This window comes from Lissotriton vulgaris, chromosome 7, assembly GCF_964263255.1.
Source record: "Lissotriton vulgaris chromosome 7, aLisVul1.2, whole genome shotgun sequence".
NCBI classification, from domain to species: domain Eukaryota; kingdom Metazoa; phylum Chordata; class Amphibia; order Caudata; family Salamandridae; genus Lissotriton; species Lissotriton vulgaris.
In genome coordinates, this window is record NC_141695.1 from 1742480974 (window position 1) to 1742505764 (window position 24791).

The 24791-nt window shown below is 45.5% G+C and overlaps 1 protein-coding gene across 1 annotated transcript in view; it reads right to left on the minus strand.

The window, feature by feature from the left end:
• The window catches only part of LOC147706550 (alpha-2-macroglobulin-like), a 122216-nt gene that overhangs the window by 88317 nt on the left and 9108 nt on the right, over positions 1-24791 (minus strand). The window contains exons 2-7 of the mRNA XM_086933017.1: positions 15817-16000; positions 14152-14308; positions 13041-13093; positions 11924-11944; positions 11455-11623; positions 9343-9427 (exon numbers count right to left, since the gene is read on the minus strand). Coding sequence (XP_086789143.1) covers positions 9343-9427; positions 11455-11623; positions 11924-11944; positions 13041-13093; positions 14152-14308; positions 15817-16000 — 669 coding nt within the window. The remainder of the gene's footprint in view (positions 1-9342; positions 9428-11454; positions 11624-11923; positions 11945-13040; positions 13094-14151; positions 14309-15816; positions 16001-24791) is intronic.

Genomic DNA, 24791 nt, shown 5'->3' on the forward strand with positions numbered 1-24791 from the left:
CGCATCGTGGGAGGTAGCACTCCCAATTTGAGCACCTCTGCATACACCTCCAATAGGTGAGGTACCAATAAAGTATGATATGTTTTATAGAATACTCCCATGAGGCCATCCGTGCCAGAGGCACGAACCCTGTAAAGGTAATCAATGGCCTGCAATATCTCGTTGGCGCTTATAGGCAAGGCCAGGACCTGGCACTAGCCTTCCTCAGTCCAGACCATTGCCCACTCAGCCAAATAGTCGTATAGGGCAGCATCTGCCAGCGGGGAGCGTGTGGTGTATAGTCGAGAGTAGTAGGAAAGGGGGGCTGATGAGATATCAGCACTCTGAGTGATGTGTGTGCCATCATCCAATTGCAGCTGAGTAATATAAGAAGATTGAGATCGGGGGCTAAGTAGTCAGGCCAAGGTTTGTCCTGGTCACTCTCCCTCCCCATACACCCAGGCACGCTTGTATTTCCCCATGTAGGTAGGTTCGCGGGTAGCAAGTTCCAGGACCTCCTCAAGGAGCTTCGCCCATTAATGCAGAGAAGAACGGGGTCGCCCTGTGGGGCGCATATATCAAGATCTTTCAGTGCTCTTTCGGTCGGGGCAAGATCAGGTTGAATGGTGCGCAAAACTCCTGACTGCTTAGTTATGCAGATGCCATGGATATAAACTTTAAATGCCTCCCATAAAGTGGCGTATCGAGGTACTGAGTCAGCATTGAGTTGGAAGTATTCTAAGATGGCGTCATTGATTCCGCTTTTAAATATGGCATCAAGAAGGGCGCCAGCCGCCAGTGGGGCTGTGTGAGGTAGGGAATTGTCAAGGATAGCAACACCGACGAGTGATCTGATAGTGTTCGGGGTAAATAATCCACTAAGTGTGTATGGAGCAGACGGTCAGGGTAAGGTACCAGTGGTCTATACGGGACCACGTACTGTGTGGCGCTGAGTAGAATGAAAAGCCGCGATCCACAGGGTCTTGATGTCACCAAGCGTCCAATAGTAAGTGAGACAAAGGGGGAATAGGTGCTGGCACGATGGGCCTTCTCTGAATTGATAGGTGGCAGAGCTGTCACCTACCACAGTTGCGCATTACAAAGACTCGGTCTCACAAAGGGTTTCACACTAGTCTTTTGTGCCCCCAGACAAGCTGGGCCCAGGGCAGGAAATTCTAGACAGCTCTGTCGGGGAAGGACTCTCGAAGCTTCTCCTTGTCAAAGTGGGCGTGAGATATAAATAATGAACCCTCAGACCCACTCTTCAGTACATTCCTGGACCTGTGGGTACTACCGAAGAAGGACATCCTGCTGACCTGCTGCTTCTGGCCTGCAGTGAATTATGAGAAGACTGGACCTGCACCTTCCATCCTTAGTGGAATTGACTGCAAGGGTGATCTGACTGACCTCCTGTTAGAGCAACAGCGGCATAACAAGCTCCAGGGACCTCTCTGCATCTGCCCAGTCGACCTGCTACCTGGCCCAACAACTGAATCTGCTTGAGCCCTGCTGGCCTCTGGTGAGTTGAGTTCCTGATCCCAAAGAGGTGCCCCTAAAGTCTGGGACTGTTGTTGTGGCATCAGATGAACTCCTCCTGGAAGAAAAGGAGAAATCCTGAAGTTTTGAGCTGTTTGCGACCACAACTGTTTGTGTCAAGATCTTGCCACCCTCAGTCGCAAAGCTCTGGTGAAGCTGACTCTTCTCTCTACAGTGACTTCCAGCTACGACTGGCAATGTGAGACCTGAACGTCATGCTACAGCATTGACAGCCTGTGGTGACCGTAAATGTGAATCTTCTGCAACAGGTTGGTCTCACTGCAGCGACAACCATCCCACAATGTCATGCCTGCTCTTCGTGCTACATCAACGCTTTCTCTGCTCCGTGGGGCCCTCTCCCCTGTGAACTGAACTCTTGGAAAGGGGCGACCGAATCGGTCCCCCCGAACTTATGGCCGAGTGCCTCGATCCCCCCGGGAAGCCATTTTGGGCGGGAGGCGCGTCTCAGCTGGTATGCCCGAAGCGGCGTAGCTGGGGCGCGCTCGTTCCCGCCCTAGAGTGGGCTGGCCTAGACACCGACGCAGCCAGCCACGCCCTCAGGGGCGGGTATACGCCCGCCCTGAAGACGGATAAAAAGGGACGCAAGACCAGAAGACATCCTCTTGTTCTTGTGCTCTGAAGCTGCACCTCCTCGCTGCACGTGAGCTCGGGACAGAACGAAGAGCCAATTTTGAGCGTTTTAATCTCTCTATTTGTTTTTTAGATACTTCGTCGAAAGGATGCCCAAGAAAGGAGCAAAGGGAATGTCGACTGACCAGTTGGTTCGGGCACTCATGAAGGACATGTCCGAAATTAAGAAGCGGTTGGCGGAGCGAGACGGCGAGGAGGGTTCGGGGCGTCCACCGGCCGGAGGGAAGCCAAAGAGGCCGAGAAGGGGGCCGGTCGGGGGAGACGTCCCGGTTCCCTGTTCTCCGCTCGAGGCGCCAGCCCCGGTACCGGCCCCGGTACCGGTTGAGGGGAATCCGATTCCCGTGATAGTCACCCCGACGTCTGCCGAAGATATGCCTCCCGAATTGGCGGCACAGTTAGCAGCATGGTTGGGGGACAGTAATGGGGGCGCCATGGCTACCGAAGCGCAAGCACTCATAAAGCAGTTGCGCGAGAAACGTGATGCAGCCAAGGTGCCCGCGCCGGATGCGGCGATAGACAAGCCACGAGGGACGGAAGCAGCGTCCGGTGCAGGTAAGCGGCCTTTGCCGATTGCAAGGGATGAGTCAACACCCTCTCGTAGAGAAAGATTGGGGCAACATGTTCCTTTGCCAATAAAGGAAAAGATTTGGGCGGGGGAATACGTTAACATTTTCTCCCTGCTCGTTGATCATTATGAGGTCGAAACTGTTAAGGGTCAAAAGGATCTGATGCATCCGAGTGTTTGGCGCGCAAAAATGGCCGCCTTTAAAGTGAATGAAAATATTGGTAACTGGGGGAATGCTTGGGGAATTTTCACGGCAATTTTGGGGGAACGTAGGCCTGATTTGCTCCCTGAATTTCCAGTATATCAGTCACGAATTATGGGGTACTCGACATCACACCAAGGTAACCAATGGTTCTGTTATGATAACCTTTTCAGGAAAGCGATGGAGCATAACAAAAGTTTAACCTGGGATTGTTACGATTCTTTAACATGGAATAAGATGAAAGAGTCGGGAATGTTGAAAGTGCCATTGGTGGGGAGTGCTGTTAGTGAGTCCTCCCGCCAAAATGGGGGGACACCCTTTCGGTCGGGTACGGGTACAGACGATTACCCGAGACCCGCCGGCAATACAGGGAAGAGGGGGTTCTGTTTTAATTTCAACAGAAGCAAATGTACTAGGCCCCCGGGATCTTGTAAGTTCAAACACGAATGTAGTGGTTGTGGGGCACCCCATCCTGAGTCCTCGTGCAGAGCCAAATCGGGTGAAAATGGGGGCAGAGGAGGCGCTAAACAGGTCTAATATAGTCCGAGGGGCGCCTTTACCAACCCCGATTGATACCCTGGCGATGATTCCCTGGCTCAGCGATTACCCAGATCGTACTTCTGCTGGGGTGCTACGAAACGGTTTTTCATATGGTTTCCGCATCCCGGTGGGTAACTTTCAGGGTGTCGGGACGTGCAAAAATCAACTTTCCGTCTTGCAGCATACTACTGTAGTACAGGATAAGATCCGGAAAGAGGTTACCCGAGGTCGGGTTGCCGGCCCGTTTCCTGTCCCCCCAGTACCGAACTTTGTTTGTTCTCCTTTAGGGGTGGTCCCCAAGAAGGACCCGGGTGAGTTTCGATTGATTCACAATTTATCAGCCCCTCATGGCCTTTCTGTAAACGATGCAATTAATCCAGAAATGTGTTCGGTGCGGTACGCATCATTCGATGAGGCCGTAGCCATTTTGAATCGCCTGGGGCCCGGGACGCTGATGGCGAAATCAGATATCGAGTCAGCGTTCCGTTTGCTCCCGGTATACCCGGATGACCAACGTTTGTTGGGATTCATGTTTCAAGGTTTGTATTACATGGACAGGTGTATGCCAATGGGGTGCTCGATATCTTGTGCTTATTTCGAGAAATTCAGTAGTTTTCTGCAATGGGTTTACACGAAGAAAACAGGTTTTCGGAATGTGATGCATTACCTCGACGACTTTCTGTTCCTTGGGGCCGCTGGGGATGATGAATGTGCCCGGGCCTTGACTGAATTTTGTGCTTTAATGAATCAATTTGGCGTGCCGTTGGCACCAGGTAAAACTGTGGGTCCCACGACTTGCCTCGAGTTCCTCGGGATCGAGTTGGACTCTAGTGAGGGTTGTTTTCGTTTACCAGCTTCCAAAGTATCGAAATTCAAGACAGCCCTGCAAATGTGTATCACTGCATCTAAAGTTACGCTGCATCAATTGCAGCAATTGGTGGGGAAGTTGAATTTTGCCTTAAGGGTGATCCCGATGGCCCGCCCCTTCTCCCGTTCGATTGCACAGGCGATGGTCGGCCTACAGGAGGGTCACCATCGCACGAGGTTATCGGCCGAGGTCCGCCAAGACATGCGTATTTGGTTAGCATTTTTGGCGGATTTCAATGGTCGAGTCGTCTGGGTCAAACCGGCTTTGTCCTCTGAAGAGCTTGGTCTATGGACGGATTCAGCGGGAAGCATGGGTTTCGGCGCCATCTTCGGCACAAAATGGTCGGCACAAAAGTGGCCAACATGGTGGCACGATGAGGGGCTGACGAGTAATATTGCTTTCCTTGAGCTGTTTCCTATTTTGGTGGCCCTCAGATCCTGGCCCGATGGATTCAAAAATCATTCTGTCATATTTTGGTCTGACAATATGACCGTTGTAGAATGCATTAATAGTCAGGCAGCACGTTGTAAAATGATTTTGAGGCTGCTTAAAGAAATTGTCCTACTGTGTATGCAACTGAACGTGGTATTCAGAGCAAAACATGTCCCGGGGGTGATGAATCAGGCTGCTGATGCACTGTCTCGTTTTCAAATGCAGGCTTTCTCGGGTTTCCTTCCCGCAGCGGACCCCGAGCCAGCACCCTTTCCCGAAGCTCTCTGGTCTCTCGGTGCCCCGAACTTCGTTACCTCGTGGGAGAGAGTGTAGCACCAAGGACGAGGAAGGCATACGAAGGGGCGTTTCGGGCTTATTTGGCCTTTTTGGGGACTGAGAGAGGGGGACTTTGGGGGCACGAGGATTGGGTAGTACATTTTCTGATGTCCTTGCGTAAGGCTGGGAAGTCGGTGGCTACAGCCCAGAGGCATCGCGCTGCCATCTCCTTTGTTGCCAGGGCTCATAATATCCAGGACCCGACAGCGTCTTTTGCTGTACAGAAAGCGCTGCGTGGGTGGCAACGCCTTGAGGGTCGCAGAGTAGACGAGAGGCGCCCGATAGGTCTGGATAGGTTGTCCCAGTTGCTGGCCACACTCCCCGACATATGCTCGTCTCAGTTCGAGGCCTGTTTGTTCCGAGCCGCTTTTACGCTTGCATTTCACGGGGCTATGAGGATAAGTGAGCTGGTGGCAAGGAGCAAGCGGGATGTGGCGGGGGGTTTGTGCCGGGAACACGTTCAGATCAGGGGTGAGACTATGACGGTATCCTTTGTCAAGTCAAAAACCGATCAAAGTGGGGTGGGAGACTGCATAGTCATTCGCAGGATTCCAGGGTCCTCCATGTGTCCGGTGAGGTGTTTAGAGGATTACTTAGCACAAAGGGTGGCATCATGGGGGGGGACAATGTTGAGACACGCGGACGCCACCCCACTGACGAAGTTTCAGTTTCAGCGGGTGCTCGCGATGTCAATTACCGCAGCAGGCTTGGACCCGGGTGAGTTTGGGACCCATTCCTTTCGGATAGGGGCTGCCACTGAAGCTGCAGCCAGGGGTCTTAATGTGGAACAAGTAAAACGAGTGGGGCGTTGGTCCTCCAATTGTTATAAGAGGTATGTGCGGTTGCACATGTTGTGAAGCTGTAACAATGTACTCACGCTTCTTGTCTTTTGTTTGGTTTTCAGTTACGCAAGCCTTCGAGGCGGGGCGGACTATGCAGTCGACCCAACACCGGGCCAGCGGTCAGACATCACCGGCTGTGAGAAAGGAGGTGTGGGTCGTGGGCCACTCATACGTGAGGCGTGCCGCAGACGTATTCAAAGCAGGTGACATGATTCACGTAGCTGGGGAATACGGGTACAGGATGTCCTTCTACGGAAGGGGCGGTCTCTGTATTGACCAGTTTCAAGCTTACTTTGAGGGTTTGTTAGGGCGGATGAGGTCACCGCCGTCTATAGTCATAGTACATTTAGGGGGCAATGATTTGGTCACCACCGGTAGACGACTTCTCCTGGAGGCAATGCTTTCCACCGTAAGTTGGTTGGCGAGGAAAGTTCCGGGGTGCATAATTGCGTGGTCTCATATGATCCCACGAAAAGTGTGGCGGGGGGCTATTTCGATCCCTGCTTTGAACCATTCTGTTAGGAAACTTAATAACAAAATGAGTAGGTTGTTCCGTTCCAGGACATTGCATGCTATCTCGCACGGTTGTATTAATGATGACAGTATGTATATGGGGGATGGTGTGCATTTGTCTCGGGTGGGAAATGAGTTACTCATAGGAGACTTCTTAGCATGGTTAAAAACGTTGGAACATGACCTTTAGCTAGGAGTTTTGGTGGGGGGCCCGGATAGCCGGTCAACTATCCGGGCCTGTGGCGGTAAGGTCATGATCGGTGAGCACTAATTAGTAGATCCCTATGAGTGGGCGTCACCCAACACGGATGGGAGCGCTCGGGAGAGGTGGCCATTGGCCCCTCAATGGGGAGGCGGTCCCTTCTAAGGATGGGTCGCCGGAAGTAAAGGAAAGGCGGTCAAGGCCCCTTCCTTTGTAGGAGGGGTTACAGCCCCCTCCTGGGGAATTTCCCGGGGCCAGTGACATCTGCGACGGCAGATGCGGTAAGTTGTGTGGGGTTGGGATAAGGGCCACGATACCTTCTAGATACCTCACACGAGTATTCGAACGACCTTTAACTGGCGTCGAGTTTTAGGTGCCCCCGTCAAGTCAAGGGAAATTGGTAATAGTTGCACTTGAGGTACGCCTCCGTGCTGTCGCCCATCCCAAGTGGGAGGGGTAAGTCCGGTTAGGGATCTTGACACCGGTTATGACCTTGCCGTTGGCCCTTAAACGTTAGGTTGTACAATTTCAATATGTCAAGAAATGTTTTGTAGGTTGCTAGTTCGGCTAGGAGAACCTCTGTATTAGAGAATCTGTTAAGGTTAGCCAAACATCGCAATATGGTAATGAAATTGTACATAACATGAAACGTTTAATGTTTTAATTTTGTTTTAATAAATACGGCCGGGATGGTCACTCCATCCCACTTCCAAAAACTTCAAGAACTGTTTCCGGTTCCACTCCTTTTTGGGATTGTGTTGAGAGGGGGTGGCGGGTATCTCGGCTATATGGAAAGGGGCGACCGAATCGGTCCCCCCGAACTTATGGCCGAGTGCCTCGATCCCCCCGGGAAGCCATTTTGGGCGGGAGGCGCGTCTCAGCTGGTATGCCCGAAGCGGCGTAGCTGGGGCGCGCTCGTTCCCGCCCTAGAGTGGGCTGGCCTAGACACCGACGCAGCCAGCCACGCCCTCAGGGGCGGGTATACGCCCGCCCTGAAGACGGATAAAAAGGGACGCAAGACCAGAAGACATCCTCTTGTTCTTGTGCTCTGAAGCTGCACCTCCTCGCTGCACGTGAGCTCGGGACAGAACGAAGAGCCAATTTTGACCCACCCACCAGCCCCTGAAGACAGCCAGTTGTGTATAATAGAGTTGATTAATTTTGTTTTGTTTTCGTTTCCAGGTTGTAGTGCCATGTTGATTTCGAGTTAATAAAGAATGTTCGTTTTGAGTATGTTTGCCATTAAAGATATTCAGTTTAGTGTCGAATTTTGATGTATGCTCTTTCGGTCTTGGTGGCCAATGTATTCTTAGGTTACTGTGCACTGTCGTATTTATTTTGGTAGGCGGTAAGGTCATGATCGGTGAGCACTAATTAGTAGATCCCTATGAGTGGGCGTCACCCAACACGGATGGGAGCGCTCGGGAGAGGTGGCCATTGGCCCCTCAATGGGGAGGCGGTCCCTTCTAAGGATGGGTCGCCGGAAGTAAAGGAAAGGCGGTCAAGGCCCCTTCCTTTGTAGGAGGGGTTACAGCCCCCTCCTGGGGAATTTCCCGGGGCCAGTGACATCTGCGACGGCAGATGCGGTAAGTTGTGTGGGGTTGGGATAAGGGCCACGATACCTTCTAGATACCTCACACGAGTATTCGAACGACCTTTAACTGGCGTCGAGTTTTAGGTGCCCCCGTCAAGTCAAGGGAAATTGGTAATAGTTGCACTTGAGGTACGCCTCCGTGCTGTCGCCCATCCCAAGTGGGAGGGGTAAGTCCGGTTAGGGATCTTGACACCGGTTATGACCTTGCCGTTGGCCCTTAAACGTTAGGTTGTACAATTTCAATATGTCAAGAAATGTTTTGTAGGTTGCTAGTTCGGCTAGGAGAACCTCTGTATTAGAGAATCTGTTAAGGTTAGCCAAACATCGCAATATGGTAATGAAATTGTACATAACATGAAACGTTTAATGTTTTAATTTTGTTTTAATAAATACGGCCGGGATGGTCACTCCATCCCACTTCCAAAAACTTCAAGAACTGTTTCCGGTTCCACTCCTTTTTGGGATTGTGTTGAGAGGGGGTGGCGGGTATCTCGGCTATATTGCACTGGACTTGAAAAGGTAACTTTTTCAGTGGGACTTACCTTGTCCCTTTATCTGGCACACGCTCCATCGCAGTCAGCCTAAACTTGCTTGACCAGATAACCGCAAGTGACGCTTAGTGGTTTTAGGCACTATACTTACCATAAATCTTTTGAATTTATGATCTTTGGTTCTTATTATTGTATTTTTGAAGTATTAATGTCAAATGATCAAATAAAATGTACTCTATTTTTCGAAATTGGTTTTGTTGCTGCTTGACTAGGGTTTCACCTCCTCGTCCAGTACCCCAACTTCTTACAGTGTGCAGATAAAATTGCTTTCTAACCTCTATTGGTGATCTCACCAGGGACAATTGGTGAATGACAAGGCCATGAAAAGCCAAGGTCTCCCTAAGATCCTACAGGTGATCCATCTGAAGAGAGCTCTCTCATCACCTGTTCAGTTCAGTCACTAAGCAGAGACAAGCTCACTGTTCTCAGTCTACACTGTATTCAGTCTGTGGATAAGGAGCTCACTGGTCGAGGAGGTTTGAGCCGCACTTCATGGCCATTTACATATGTAAAAAACTGTAAAGCACTCACTTGGCGCAGACATTCACTTCCAATTGCTCATGCATGATGGTGATGGACTTGGGCATCTGGACAATGACTTCGAACTTGGGTAAAACTGAAATGTTAAAGAGATGTAGGTGTCAGTCCAGTTGGTGAGGCTTCTAAAAGGAAGTCATATACATCAATGAATCAACCGAGCAAGGCCCCTGCTCCCCTCAGTGCACTCAAACTAAGTTGTTGTCTCTGTGTACTCCAGTGCTCTTGACATGTTCCTCAAACTAAATACAATACGGAGTAGTATGCTCCTCTTCACTTCTCTAATTCCTTCATTCTCTTCCATTTCTATGGGCATTATCCTACTCCTATATAACCTAGTCTTTCTTCAGTCTTCCTATCACATTGTACCATAGCGTTATCCTGCTGCACTCCTCCTATTTCTATACACCTTGGTGTTCTCTTTCTGCACTTCTTGAATTCCATTGTACCCTCTTTCTGCACTCCTCTTATTTCTGTATACCTCAGTGTTATTTTTTGGAACATCTCCTATTCTATTGTACAGTAGTGTTCCCTCTCTGCACTCCTCCTATTCCTATGTCCCATAGTGTACTCTTTCTGCACTCATCCTATTCCTATATACCATACTGTTCTATTTCTGTACTCTTCCAATTTCCATATACCATACTGTTTGCTTTCTGCAATCCTCCTTTTCCTATGTACCATAGTGTTCCCTTTCTGCGCTCCTCCTTTTCCCATGTGCCTTAGAGTTCTCTTTCTGCGCTCATCCTATTCCTATGTACCGTAGTGTTTTAATTATGCACTCCTCCCTTTTTTATATACCTTACTGTTCTCTTTCTGAGCTTCTCCTATTCCTATGTACCGTAGTGTTTTATCTCTGCACTCCCTTTTCTATACACCTTAGTGCTCTCTTTCTGCACTTCTCCTATTCCATTGGACCACTGTGTTCTCTTTCTGCATTACTCTTATTTATATATACCTTAGTGCTCTACTTTTGCACTCCACTTACTTCTACACACCTTAGTGTTATCTTTCTGCACTCTTCATTGTCCTATGTCCCATAGTGTACTCTTTCTGCACTCATCCTATTCCTATATACCATACTGTTCTATTTCTGTACTCTTCCAATTTCCATATACCATACTGTTTGCTTTCTGCAATCCTCCTTTTCCTATGTACCATAGTGTTCCCTTTCTGCGCTCCTCCTTTTCCCATGTGCCTTAGAGTTCTCTTTCTGCGCTCATCCTATTCCTATGTACCGTAGTGTTTTAATTATGCACTCCTCCCTTTTTTATATACCTTACTGTTCTCTTTCTGAGCTTCTCCTATTCCTATGTACCGTAGTGTTTTATCTCTGCACTCCCTTTTCTATACACCTTAGTGCTCTCTTTCTGCACTTCTCCTATTCCATTGGACCACTGTGTTCTCTTTCTGCATTACTCTTATTTATATATACCTTAGTGCTCTACTTTTGCACTCCACTTACTTCTACACACCTTAGTGTTATCTTTCTGCACTCTTCATTGTCCTATGTCCCCTAGTGTTCTGTTTCTGCACTCCTGCCATTCATATGTACTGTAGTGTTCTCTTTCTGCTCTCCTCCTATTTCTATATATCATATTTGTATCTTTCTGCGCTCCTCCTATTCCTATGTACCGTATTGTTCTGTTTCTGCACGTCTCCTAGTTCTACACACCTTAAGTTTTCTTTCTGCACTCCTCCTCCTATTTCTATGTTCCTTAGAGTTCTGGTTCTGCACTCATCCCATTCCTATGCACCTTGGTTTTCTCATTCAGCACACCTCCCTTTCCTGTATAACTTTATGTTCTCTTTACACACTCCTATTCCTATGTACCATATCGTTCTCTTTATGCACTCCAATTATTCCTGTGTACCTTATTATTTTTCTTCTGCACTCTCACTATATCTAAGTAACTTAGTGGTATCTTTCTGCACTTCTTCCATCCAGCTAGAGCCTGGAGTTCTCTTTCCATACTCCACCTCTCCATTCCACAGTGTTGTCTTGTGGTTCTTGCTCACCCCCTCTTTTCCTAATCCTGTCATCCTTGATAAACTTCACCGTTTGCTTACAGTTCTTGCACAACCCCTTATAACAAAGTTTCTTACCATATTCTTCCACAGTGAACATATGCTCCACAGTAGATCCTCGTTTCCTCTGCACGCCCACTTTGTATGTTCCCTGTAGAGGTTCTGAAGCCAAAGGGTACGAGAGTTGGACAAGTCCTCCCTCTGTTACTATGTCCCGCCACTGGCCCACGCGGTTCCTCTGTGGATCCTAAAAGGAGGGCAATGCTAGATTAGAGCAAAAAGACCATAAACGTGTTACACATGATGAGTCCTGACCCAGAGCTCGTGCCCCCCTGGGATTTGCACTAGTTCACATTGAGTTTCTCAGATTGCTACAGTGATCCTGGCCAGGATCTTGTGCTCCTATGGAATTGACACATTGTATATGATGCTCCTGAGTATTTATTGGTGGGGGCAGCCGCTGAGGGCAAAGGCATCCCTGTCTTCAGAGAAATCACTGCAAACAGTGACACAGTGGGATGAAATAAATGAAGTATTAAAATCTTACCTCAATGTATACCACAGGGAACTGGAAATCAAAAAAGAAAGGGAAAAGAAAAATGTGTTATAATCCACACATTGGGCGGAAGTAGTACATATTAATGGGTTCTCACTCATCTACACAACACATGCCCTATACACTTCAGTGGAGTTGTGCCATGTACTCTTCCATGCTGTTACACTCATTTCCACCTCACTGTACTCAGGCATTCACGGGCGTTCTCCCCAAAGTGGACCGCTCACACTAGAATGGAGTTTCACTAACATATAAAGTGTCGGAGCATGATCTCGTCCAATCAATCAGGTTACTGTCCTTGCCCTTTCCAGAAGTGTCACTCACACCTCCATCTGTGGTCCTCTTACTCTAAGAAGTCTCACTGACCTCGCACAACCACTTTGTCTCATCACTGGCCTCAGACCCCATAATGATGGTCACCCCTCTTCTCTCCTTTGTCACTGATGTCAAATCCAGGAGGGAAACAAACATCTGACAAATTTGAGAAGAGTCCAATCTCTGCCAGAAACCCTATCACACAATGCTTCACTTTTCCTTTTGTTCTCCTAGAGTTCCCATAGTCACAGTGAAAAACAACAGTCACTGTGGAAGATCAGTTTAAATTTAGGAAAAGTGAACTTTATATGATAAGAGCTATGGAACAACCAGCAGTACACTTGTTGGGATTTTTCATCAGATATTTGGGGGGGCTGATGATAAAGGTTCTTACGTATACTTGGAACCTTCGGATCGAGATCTGGAGATCTTCTCAGAACCTACGTAGGCTTTCCGCAATTTTAGGTCGCTTGATAAAATGATATTTCTTAAAGTTTCCAGGGCTACAGGGTAACTTTATTCACAAGAAGTGCCTGGCAGAGTCTGTCTACTGTAAGGTCAAGGCTTTCTCCATCGCTATCATAGCCTATGGGGCGGGTTCTGATTGTTCTAACCTTAGTTCACTGCTGTGGAGGTTCAAGGACATATATAAGCCATGCCATTCTTTAGTAGTTTGTAGAGACTATTGAACTTGGACACTCATAGATCCAGGCTCCATGCCTGCAAATGGAAAGGATGTCACCACTAGTGTACCAGAAATGGTTTATTTGCTTTGATTGGTTTGTAGACCTACCGTCTCTTTCTCTGGATGGAAGTCATCATGCAGCGAAACAATACGGAACTGGACTGAAATAGAGAAATTAGAGCATTAGCGCACATTGTTGCAGCAAAGTTATCCATATCTAGAACAAATCCCTGCTCCTTTGCGAATAGGGAGAACAACATTTGTTAATTCCAGGATACACATTACTTTTGTTCCATGTGTTATACCAGCTGGGTGGCTTATTGCATAAAAAAGCCACAGATGTACACAGATTTATGGTGAAGTGAGCATGTGCACACTGTTAGTATGTGCACCCCCACTTTCCCAGCAGTCTTGGTATGTTCCTGAGAAATGCATCGCCCTCTAGAGGGCCGGCGCCTCATCAGAAAGGCTGGGGTAGGGATAGCCAGAGAGATCAGTGTCCTTCACCAGAGACACCCCAAGGATGTTTGGAGGAGGTCAGCTGTACCCTCCCCTGGCGTTTAAGTTCATTGTCTCTCCCTGACAAATAGTGCAAATTGTACAAGATTGCCAGGGAAACCGCTTGGAATTGTGGCGTTATCTGCGTTTTGTAAGGAGACAAGGATTCCACCCATTTTGATTGCGTACAATCTCATGCAAATTACAAAAACCCCCTCTGTGTTGGGCCACTGGGGATCTTAGCTACATTCAGCATTACAAAAGGGGCAGTGAGTCCTGTCCATCATATTTGGTGAGTTTTGGGGATTTTTTATCTGTATGGGCTGGATGTTTACTACCTCTGACATCTTCATGAGATGATGGAAAGACTAATGCACCTACCTGATCTAAGCAGACCAACAGCGCCATTTGCTTCCTTTAGGTAACATGGAGGGTAGAAAGGCTGCTAGCTGCCTAGGAATAGCATCAGGCATGCACATAGATCTCCTCTGCACAAAAACGCATGGAGAACCCCCTCTCTCCCAAATCCACACTCACATGTCAGATTCTCTCCATTCACCTGAGGAGTGGGCAGAATGCTACAACATACCTTGACCCTCTACATGTCACTTGGCTTTCACTGACTGATACTGACTGATACTGCTCCTGTGTGATGCTATTTGTGGACTTCCAGAGGTCATGTCTGGGACTCTCTACCACAGATGTTTGTCTCTTTTCTCACCTGTCTGCCCTGGCTTGTAGATGGGTTTATCTGTCTGTACAAAGACCAGGTTCTCCGAGGGCTGGAGCAGGACGGATCTCCTCCCGTGGAACTCCATGGTCTTTCCTTTTCCTTGGAGAGTGACGTAGGCTATCTGTGGTGTCTCCATCTCGGGGACCTGTGACAATAAGAAATATCACTTGTTTAACTATTTTTCTTGAACACAAAGTTAAAGTTAGGCCAATATTTCTGTCCCTGTTGTACAGCAGCAAAAGACAATGCCCTGAATCTTTTCCATGTGTGGGTGTTCCTCAGAGACAGATTGTCTCAGACTCACTGTGGTAGGTGACCCTGCAAACTGTCACATCATACGCATAAGTTTGAGAACAAAGTTTGCCTAGAGGCTGTTTAATGATGTGACAGTGTTTCAGAACTCCAACACATTCTGGCATTGTACATTTCAGCTGCGGGTCACAAGAAGTGTCTATTACTTAGATGACATGCTGTGTTTCTGAGTTTTTGGACTTCCATCTTGTGTTCCAAACTGCTGCACATTGGCCTTAGGACTTAGGGTGCCAATGGTTTCAGTGGAGCCAAAACTAATGTCCAATGGTGCTGTTGGGAGACCTACTATGGTGGACTATACAGAACTTCTGGTTCAGGGTGTTTAGGGATATTCAGTAATGGTCAGTAGTGCACAAAGGATTGGCCAACCAGATGGCTGAAGGTGGGCTACAGCACTTCTGTCTCACAATTCACCCTTTTAGTGGAGACGGGGGCGTGGAACAATAAGGCAGTTGTGTCCTTAGAGGGAAATTCTGATAGTGATAGCTTTTCAGGGAACTGAAGTCTGCAATGGACGCTTATGGTTTTCCAGACTGAATGCCCGTTTAGATTTAAGGCCTGATTACAAAGGTAAATTTACATGAGAAGATTTGTTTTCATGCATAAATAATATTCTATGTAGGTTTAAATCTTGACTTTCTTGCTTTTCTCCATTTACAAGTGTAGATTTACATATCTCGACTCCCTGATAGAGTCACCTATAGCAGGATATACAAATGTAAAGTTGCTACTGATAACTTTTTACATATATGTAGAGACTTCTGCCACCATGGAGAGGATCTCCCATTGTGAAAGTATAGTGAATTTTTAAACATTTATTGTTCCTAAAAAATATAGAAAAAAATTAAATGTAAAATATAAATATAAAATAACGTAAATATTTATTACACACCTAGAACTATTAAAATAAAATATTACAGTAACTCACTACATTAAATGTGTATATATTTTAAATAATTATTTAATGCACATTTACATGAGTCAATGTTTTGTAACATTTTAATTAAGTAGTTCTAGCTCTATTATCTCCCTCTCTCTCTCTGTTTCTCTCTCTCTCTCTCTCTCTGTGCGCACGTGTATTTATAAATATAGATTTATATTTTAGAAATGTTCTTATTAATGATACTACTCTTTTGTGGGTGTCTGTTTGTAGTAGCCTCTGCTCATATTATGTGACTTATATCATTGCCACGAGCACCTCTTTATGAAGGGCCTTTACCCCACATTCATGGCAAAAGCAAGGGGTCAAGGCATATGGATTGTAAGGGATTAACACAACTTTTGTGCTCCACTCTAGTCTACTACAAGGGGTTCCCACATCTCGCGCTGGCTCACTCTTACCTTTAGATCCCAGCAGTGCTCTAAGTCAATCTCTGCCGCAAAGTCATGAGAAAGAGTGATGTTGTGCGTTGGGTGCTCCAGAGTGACGCTCAGCGTGAGTGGCTCGTTCAGGTGCGTGAGGACCACGCACAACTTCTCCGTGTGCGTGCCATGGAGCACGGTGGGGACCAGCAGCATGTAATGCCTGAAGGGGATGCCAGGGAGGCAACATGAAAATAACCATCAATATTATTATTATAATAACTGTAATCCTCATTAATGTTAGCATTAATAGTAGGAGTATCAGTATCTTGGTATTACAAATAATATTTGCGTAATAAGACACTACACCTATTACGAGTATTTGTTATTTTTTATTACGTATGTGCATCATATCCTTGCATACTGCTTTATTGGATGCAGTTTTATTGCATAAAAATTGTACAGATCCCTGATGCAGATCTGACTCTAAGAGTGTCCCATATAGACTTGAACATCTCCAATGTGCAATCTCTTTAGAAGTTATTTAGCCACGTATAGTTGCTTTAAATGCCTCCCAAGTATTTTCAACACTAGCAATATTGGTATTAATTTGAAAATAGCTCATTATTTCACTTTGTATATCTTTGCACCACTCTACAACTTTTAAGTTCACTTTGTTAAAAACTATCCATCGCACATTCTTTCTACATGAATCCCAGACACGTCCATCTTCATTAAGGCATGGTCTGAAAACCCCTTCTGAATATGTGTGTAAGTAGTTCATTTCAAATTTCGGGAAGAAGGAAAATAATCTAGCCTAGTGGCCAATTTATATCCTGATGAAAGACAAGAATATTCCTGCCTATTTTAGTATGCTTCCCTCCATAGATCTACAAACTCAACCCCCCTAGTACATTCAGTCTGCGCACTGGCCATTTACGGTTTATTCTGTTAACATCTAGCAAAAGGCGAGTCTACCTCCGGATTTTGAATAAAATTAAAATCACTGCCTAAAATCACAAACCCAGGAATGTTCAGCAGTGCCTGGTAAAGACCTGTCAATGGTCCTGGATCATCTAAGATTGGTGCATATATTGTGGCTATAGTGAGACTTATGCAATTGAGTAAGCCACTGATATGCACCCACCTGCCTTCTGTATCGGATTAGGAAAATGTAACTTGAAAAATAAAGCTTATTGACATAAATTGCCAGCCCTCTGTAGGCGGCATTTGCAGATGATAAGTATTGATAGCCTGCCCATTGCCTACACATGTTATGTGTAGGTTCACTCTTTTCCATATAATGAGTCTCTTGCATAAGCACTATATAAGAAGCAAATGACTTTGCACCCAGTCATCTACCGCTTGAGCTTTACATTTATTATTACAGACATTGACATTTAGAGTAACAATTCATATGAAATCCTTGAATGACTGCAATAAGAATCACAAAGTTACATTCACTTGTCTATTTAATCTAAAGTGCGATGCATAAATAAAGTGCATTGTGCTAGCAGCCTATCCCATTGCACATAGCGGCAGATTTACAAGCCCCGTACGCCACATTTGCTCTGCCATTGTGTCACTTTTGTGACTCAGCGGAGGCGCAAAGCCAGCACCATGCTGCGGGGTATTTACAACGTGACGCATCTGGAGAGTTGCGTCACGTTCTAAAGCCCTGCGCCACATGTGGGCGTTCTGGCACAGGGGGGCGGCTTTGCGGCGCAATAACGCCTCCGAAAGTGGCTGAGTGAAATCTACAAGATTTTACTTTTACGGCCATGTCGCATCAAAACCCTGCACCTGCTTGAAGCAGGCGTAAGGATTGACGCTACTTGTTAGGAATAGGGACACCCCAAGCCTTGCTGGAGCTGCGTTGCGCTTGCGACGTGACTCCAGCAATGCGCTGCCTTTCCACCTGGGGGTGAGACACGCATCTGCCCATCCGTCCAACACAGTGCATTGCATTGTAAATGCGCCACATCAGTGGTGGCGCACGGGTGGGCAGATGTTTTGAACCTCTTCTGGCGCATTCCTGCTGATTAGCAGAGATGCGCCGAAAGTTGTAAATCTGCCCCATAGTTTCTAACCATTTGAAATGAGGAAAAAGTGACTAAGTGCATTATTCAATGAGGAAAGAATCATCCTACCATCCTATTGATGAAAAGTACATAATGCGACATGCCACATTATTTCAACTTATCATCGTCTCTAACCCTTCCTGCTGGACTGAGGTTGTAAAAAATAAAACAGCCTATTTCAAATGTATAACTTTCCATATCTATTCAACCAATCTCGTCATTTCACATTTCCAGTTTCCTGAAAGTCTATCAAATTACTCAAAAATGTTTGTGAACTCTCTCATTTTTCTCCTTTGTTGTGTACCCGAACACCCAACATCCCCAACCTGAGCCCTACATCCGATGTGTATATATATAGGGGACTTGGCCAAGATATGAGTAAAAAAAACACTCAAACTGCCCACCCCCAAGGAGAGAGAAAGTGCTGACATTGCCCCTCTCAGTGTGTGCCTAACTAAACTGGATGCCATGGCACTGAACCCAGTAGCACAAGCAACCCCCCCAAAGCGTCAGAGTTCCTGTAATTTCAAAAGGACATAAGAGATAGCAATAAATGCTGTCATCAATAAATCATAAGCAAGGATATTTGTAAGAATTGATAATGGCTATGCATTGCTTAACCGTTATAGCTCATAGAACATTAATATTAAGGACATCCTCCTTATTGCATTACAAACAAGCAGTTGATTATCTAAATCCTAATATCAGTATACTGCAATAACCATTGTACATCGAAATGTATATCCTGCAATTAGGACTTGTTTGAGATCTGCAGTAAAAGCTCCTGTGCCTCTGAAATATTACAGAATAAGTGGACTTGCCCCTTTATCAGAACCTTCAATTTGTATTGCTGCTCAATCATAGCTTGAGTGCACTGAACTTTAAACAAAGTAATCATTTTAACAAATTGTTATTTGTGCCCAGCTGCTGTAGCTGACATTTCAGAGAAAATATGGCAGATAGGTACTTCTGGCAAGTAAAACTGCCTCTGCTTGATTGCCTTTGTTAACACTAGCACTTTGATTCGATAATCCCTGAAATTTACTAAAATAGTACGTGGTAAATTTGAGTTGGAGGACTGCTGTGCCGGCAAGCAATGAACTCTTGTCAGTGTCAGATTGCCAGAATGTTCCTGGAGTACATGAGTTCTAATAAAAGAATTGACCCATTGGAGAGTTAGTTGACAATCTCAACCCTCCAGAACCCCTGCAATCGATAGATTAGCACGGCATGAGGGATTTTCAAGTTCCTCTAGTTTGCTTTACAACATGGATTTTTGTTTATGAAACAAATCGACCTCATTCTGTATTGAAACAACCTGGTCCTCCAGTTTTGAAATTCTGAACTCAGCTTTCTTTAGCTTTTCTGGAATATGAGACAAAGAACCCTTAATCTTAGAGAGCCTGGCATGTAAAGCTGCAATGTCTATGGGTTGAGAGGCCTTAAGTTCTCTGATCGCATCCAGGAAAAGATTTAACATATTTTTGGCATCCCATTGCAGAGTGACCATCTTGCCCTTCTGCTGAGGGTCTTTGTATTGCAAACCTGCATTGATTCACTGATTGCCCGCTCACATCCTGAGTTAGCAAATTCAGTAACTGCAGGCAAAGACACCGGTAAAATCGTCTGAGGAGCCGGAGGAGGTAATTAGAGGGTGCCAGCTTTACTCATTACTGGTGAAGCAGCTGTTAAAAAAGGGGAGTGTGGAGCAATGACTTGAAAGCCCTCCAGCACATACTCCTGTTTTTTTTTTTTGACATAGAGGGTATTTCTTGACATTGCCCAGGCTGAATTCAGACCCCATAGAGATCTCTACTGAGTTTCCCCCGGCCATTTGTTTGGAAAGAACAAAATCTTCAGCCAGTGGGAGAGTAGTATTTGTCTCTTCCGATAGCTGAGAGTGTTTTGGAGGACTCTAATTATCCTCATGATTCTCTATATTAGTAGCCACCGCAAGCTCCTTAGGAATCGAAAAAGTACATTCACAAGAGCTCCCGCCTGTCCTATGTTCTTTGTGACTCTTTGTCTCAACATTGAAGTATCCAATTTGGCTGTAGTGCAAAGCGCTTTTGATTAATTTTGTATACTTTACAAAGGGCCAAGCCCCAGACTGCAGCTCAATGACGAGCACAATAGCTTTGAAAATCTAAAGTCCTGTAAGGTTCTTCAGTGCTGTTTGCACACTAGCTCTGAATTAAGGTGAAATTACAGAGAAACCTGCCCAGCGACCCTCAACTTGCCTCCACTATCTGCAGAGAGCAGCACATTTACCCCTGGCGAGATACCTGGCGGCCCCAATTCTGACACTTCATATCAGAGCAGCAGGCCAATCTCAACAAACTAGCCAAGCCTGTGGAAGGGCACATCCCATGAAGAAAATGCAGTCATCGAGAAAGGCCATTCAGATAACCTGCAAATCACACTGCTACGCCCACCTGGTTCTGACTTCTGCTGGACGTGTTGCCCATTTCCGGCATCCCCGGCTTCTCAATTCGACCCGTGGGCCCTCCAGGTCCATTTGTGCATCTGAAGTCACTTCCAATCTGCAGCTGTAGCAGTGTTAGTCTATCAGGACAGCAAACACAAACCACCAAGACCCCGCCATTGTAGCCTCCGGCTATGCAACACGATCACCCTAGGAAACTGAGTAATGGCTCTATGCTGGCAATACAACATCTGACATAAAGGGGGGAGGGGCTGCAAGCACTTAGCCATGGGTCGTGTGGGATCCCTACACTTAGCAAGAGAGAATGAGCATGCAAGAATATTACTATACTAGAGGATACACTGCTAACTCAGCATATCTTCAAAAGGTATTCGAGGAGGGCGAATTCATAGGTAAACTTTTAGCAAGACAATTAAGATAATGCCAAGCACAGAACAGGATTACATTCCTTATAGATAAGTAAAGAAAAGTATATATAAAGGACCTAACACAAATCCAGGATAGATTTTTTAAACATTATTAAGCAATTTATAACGCGCAGCAAGACTTGGATGTTTCAAAACTATGGGGTTTTCTTAATAAGCTCCCAATCCCCAAGTTGCAATCGAGCCAAGGCCAAGCCCTAGTAGCTAAAATTACCCTTGAAGAGATCGAGGCTGTAGTGAAACCTTTGGCCAATGGTAAGGTTTGTGGAGAAGATGGGATCCCTTCAAAACTGTATGAGGTTTGCACTGGTACTAAACCCTCAGCTTTTAAAAACACGAATCACGTTTTAGAAGGGAGAGAAGTTCCTGCATCATTCCAGTCTGCAGTTGTGGTTAGGTTTTTTGAAGAAGAATAAGGATAAGGATAGTGTCAACTCATACAGGCCCATTAGTCTTTTAAATATGGATTACAAGATTTGTACTAACATTTTTGCTAAGTGTATGAGTAGTATATTAGGTACTGTCATTCATCCTGATCAATGTGGCTCTGTGCCAAGGAGACAGCTCTCTTTAAATATGAACTTTTTGATCAAGGCTTTGGCTTACTTTTATTAGAATAAAGTACTGGCTCAGGAAATGCTGTTGGATGCTGAAAAGGCTTTCGATTTAGTGTGCTGGGAAAGTCTTTTCATTATTCTTAGTGAGTTACAATTTCCTACCAGTTTTATTCAAATATTATTTTGTTAATATAAAGGAGCTAACGCACACATCATTATTAACTCTTGCAATATCAGCACTTGTAAGGTGAGCAGAGGTACAAGACAAGGATGTCCTCTGTTGCTTATAGTTTTTGCCCTTTTTATAGTGCCATTAGCTATTGCTATTGGAAATACTGAGCATGTAAATCCACCACTAAGGGGAATGTCTCATATTAAATGATGTGCTGATGACATTGCACTATTTTTAAAACCAAATATATAAATCAAAAGCGGGTGCATTGGGAGGTTATAAGATAAATACATTAACAACCATTGGCATAGCCAATAGGTCTCTCCTTTGAGAACTTATAAGTGTTTAGCCAGAGATCTTGAATTTACCTATGTCTTTAACCCCTCCCATGCTCATGACGAGCTCAGCTCGTCATGAGCCACGGTGGCCGTGTGCTCATGACGAGCTGAGCTCGTCATAACAGCCTCAATGCTCGCACGCGGGGCTAATTCCCCCGCTGTGCTGAGCGTCCCACTGAAACGGGTGTGGCGTGATGAGCTCAACTCGCCACGAGCACCGGGGCGCTATGCGCGCCCCCCAGCACAGCAAGGGAATTTTCCCCGCGGCCAAGGGGTTAAGCTGTGCTGTACAGAAGTTTGCAGCATGCTGAAAAGTTATAATAAAGAAGTGTCAGAAGCATTTTTGTTACCTTAGATTAGGCCAGGGCAGTAAATTCCGTTCCGCTTGCGGAATTTGCGGAATTTGGATAATTTTGCGTTCCGTGGAGAACGCGGAATTGCCCAAAATTCTGCGTTCCGCGACTTTGCGAAATTTTTTGCTTGTTCGTGTTCTCAAAATGCGTGTTCGCGAGACATTACCCCCGAGCACGCAAACAGCAATTGCGAACAGTAAAAAAGCATTGCCAACAAGCAATTCGGCGTGTTCGCAGAATTTCGGCGTGTTCGCAGATATTTTTTACCATTTCGCAGAGATTTGCGTAACGCGATTACACAACTTCCGCCCACCCTGCCTTAGATATGACTAAAAAAGCATTATGTACAACTAGACAACCATATTAAAAAGTATTAAAAATAATGTCTTGAATGTTTTTTGTCCTTTCTATGCTGGCAGCTTGTATCTACCTGTACCAATGGTTGCTTGTTGTGCTTTTTTTGTCATGGGGGTCAGTGAGAGGGAGTCAGTGAGAGAGTTTGTGAGAGAGTCAGTGAGAGAGAGAGTCAGTCAGTGAGAGAGAGTCAGTCAGTGAGAGATAGCGAGTCAGTCAGTGAAAGTGAGTCACTCAGTGAGAGTGAGTCACTCAGTGAGAGAGAGTAGGAGAGTGAGTCTGTGAGAAGGAGTCTGTGAGAGGGTGCAAGAGAGTGTTAGTGAGAGTGTGGGAGTGGCTGTGAGAGAGTGTCTGTGAGAGTCTGTGAGAGAGTGTCTGTGAGAGTCTGTGAGAGAGTGTCTGTGAGAGTGTGAGAGAGTGTCTGTGAGAGAGTATCTGTGAGTGAGTTCTGTGAGTGAGTGTCTGTGAGAGAGTGTCTGTGAGAGAGTGTCTGTGAGAGAGTGTCTGTGAGAGAGTGCCTGTGAGAGAGAGTTTGTGAGCGACAGAGTGTCTGTGAGAGAGTGTCTGTATGAGAATGTGAGTCTGTGAGAGAGTGTCTTTGAGAGTCTGTGAGAGAGTGTCTGTGAGAGTCTGTGAGAGTGTCTCTGAGAGTCTGTGAGAGAGTGTCTGTGAGAGTGAGTCTGTGAGAGAGTGTCTGTGAGAGAGTGTCTGTGAGAGTGTCTGTGAGAGAATGTCAGTGAGGGAGCGTCTGTAAGAGAGCGTCTGTGAGAGAGTGTCTGTGAGAGATTGTCTGTGAGAGAGTGTCTGTGAGAGTCTGTGAGAGTGAGAAGCTCTTTATTGACGAGTAGGGTCAGGATTTAATTTAGAGTAATAGATGGAAAGCCTAAGCACAATATGGCAATGCCCAAAAGCAGGTAGCACTCAAGATTGTTATTGAGAACTCAATTAGCAAAAACCACCAAGTAATCACTCAAAAACAATCACTGAAGTTGCATAAATAATTAAAGATTGTATGACGTTCGGTAATATGTGCTAAGTGACATCATAAACCATGAAAGACCCATCAATTCATGACATCACAACAGAAAAACATATATTATAATTGAGGAGATAGGACAGTGATGTGCACCTGCGGGAGCTTCGTTGGGAATCATACACGGCTAACTTTGGTCAGCCGGTAAGCACTGGAAGGGAGGCAGATAGCAGATGCGTGCGTGAACGCAAGCGCTAGGCCACCAAAATCCTGCTGTGGCAGCACTTTGAAAACCCCGATACTAAATGTCTCGGGTAGCGCATGCGCTGGCTCAGCGAACCCTAAAAACAGAGCTTTTATTATGTAACTGTGCACTAGACACTTTACTTGATTAATTTTATCCTTTAATAAACTCAAGATTTAAGAGTTATTTAGCGATATATGTCTCGGAAAATGTTAATAAGTTATATTCCCTAAACTACGTCCCTCTAATCATTAAGACCAAATGAACCAAATTTGCCTCTATCAATAATGGGTCTCTGATCTGAATGTCAGTTTTGCTCCTGTGTCATTCTTTACTGATAGCTATTCCTAAAGACTTACAGACAAATGTATTTGAAGAGATGCAAGGTGTGTTCTCTACCTTTTTGTGGGCTAGTAAAATGCTAAGATTATCATTAGATTGTGTAAACCAGTGAGAGGTCTTCGGATCTGAAAGAAACCTATTTTGAACATTTTGCACATATTACATACAGGTTTTGTAGGCCCCCAGGTGATAGTTTGTTTGATAATTCCTTTCTAGAATTGATTTTTCAGTAATATGAAATTAATTATGTTTTAGGCCTCACAAGAAGCCGCAAGCAAGTGAGATATAAGATCTTACAGTGATTTATTAGGCGTAAGGAACAAATGTTTAATCATTTGGATATCCATGTTATTAATGGTGCAACTTACTTGACTGATATATCTTGGGACCCATCCCTTTTAGAAAAAAATGCTCCCTCTAGATGAAGTAGTAATGGATATCATTTGAAATTCGACTTCCTAGATGAGGGGAATTGGAAAGGGTAGAATGAAATTGAACCTAGTATTAGATATTGTAAAGAAGTCAATGAATGGTCTTTTATTAAGGTCAGATATATTTTAAAGGATTTAGACCCCAGCCCAATTTTGACTTCTCTGGAGATAGTGGAAGACCTAATAGAATCCAGAACTCGTAGATCTATTAGCTATTGGGTCCACTTGTTTAGGAAAAATAAGGCTGCCAAGGTCTATGAGAAAGCACAAGATAAATAGCACTCTAAAATAAATCTAC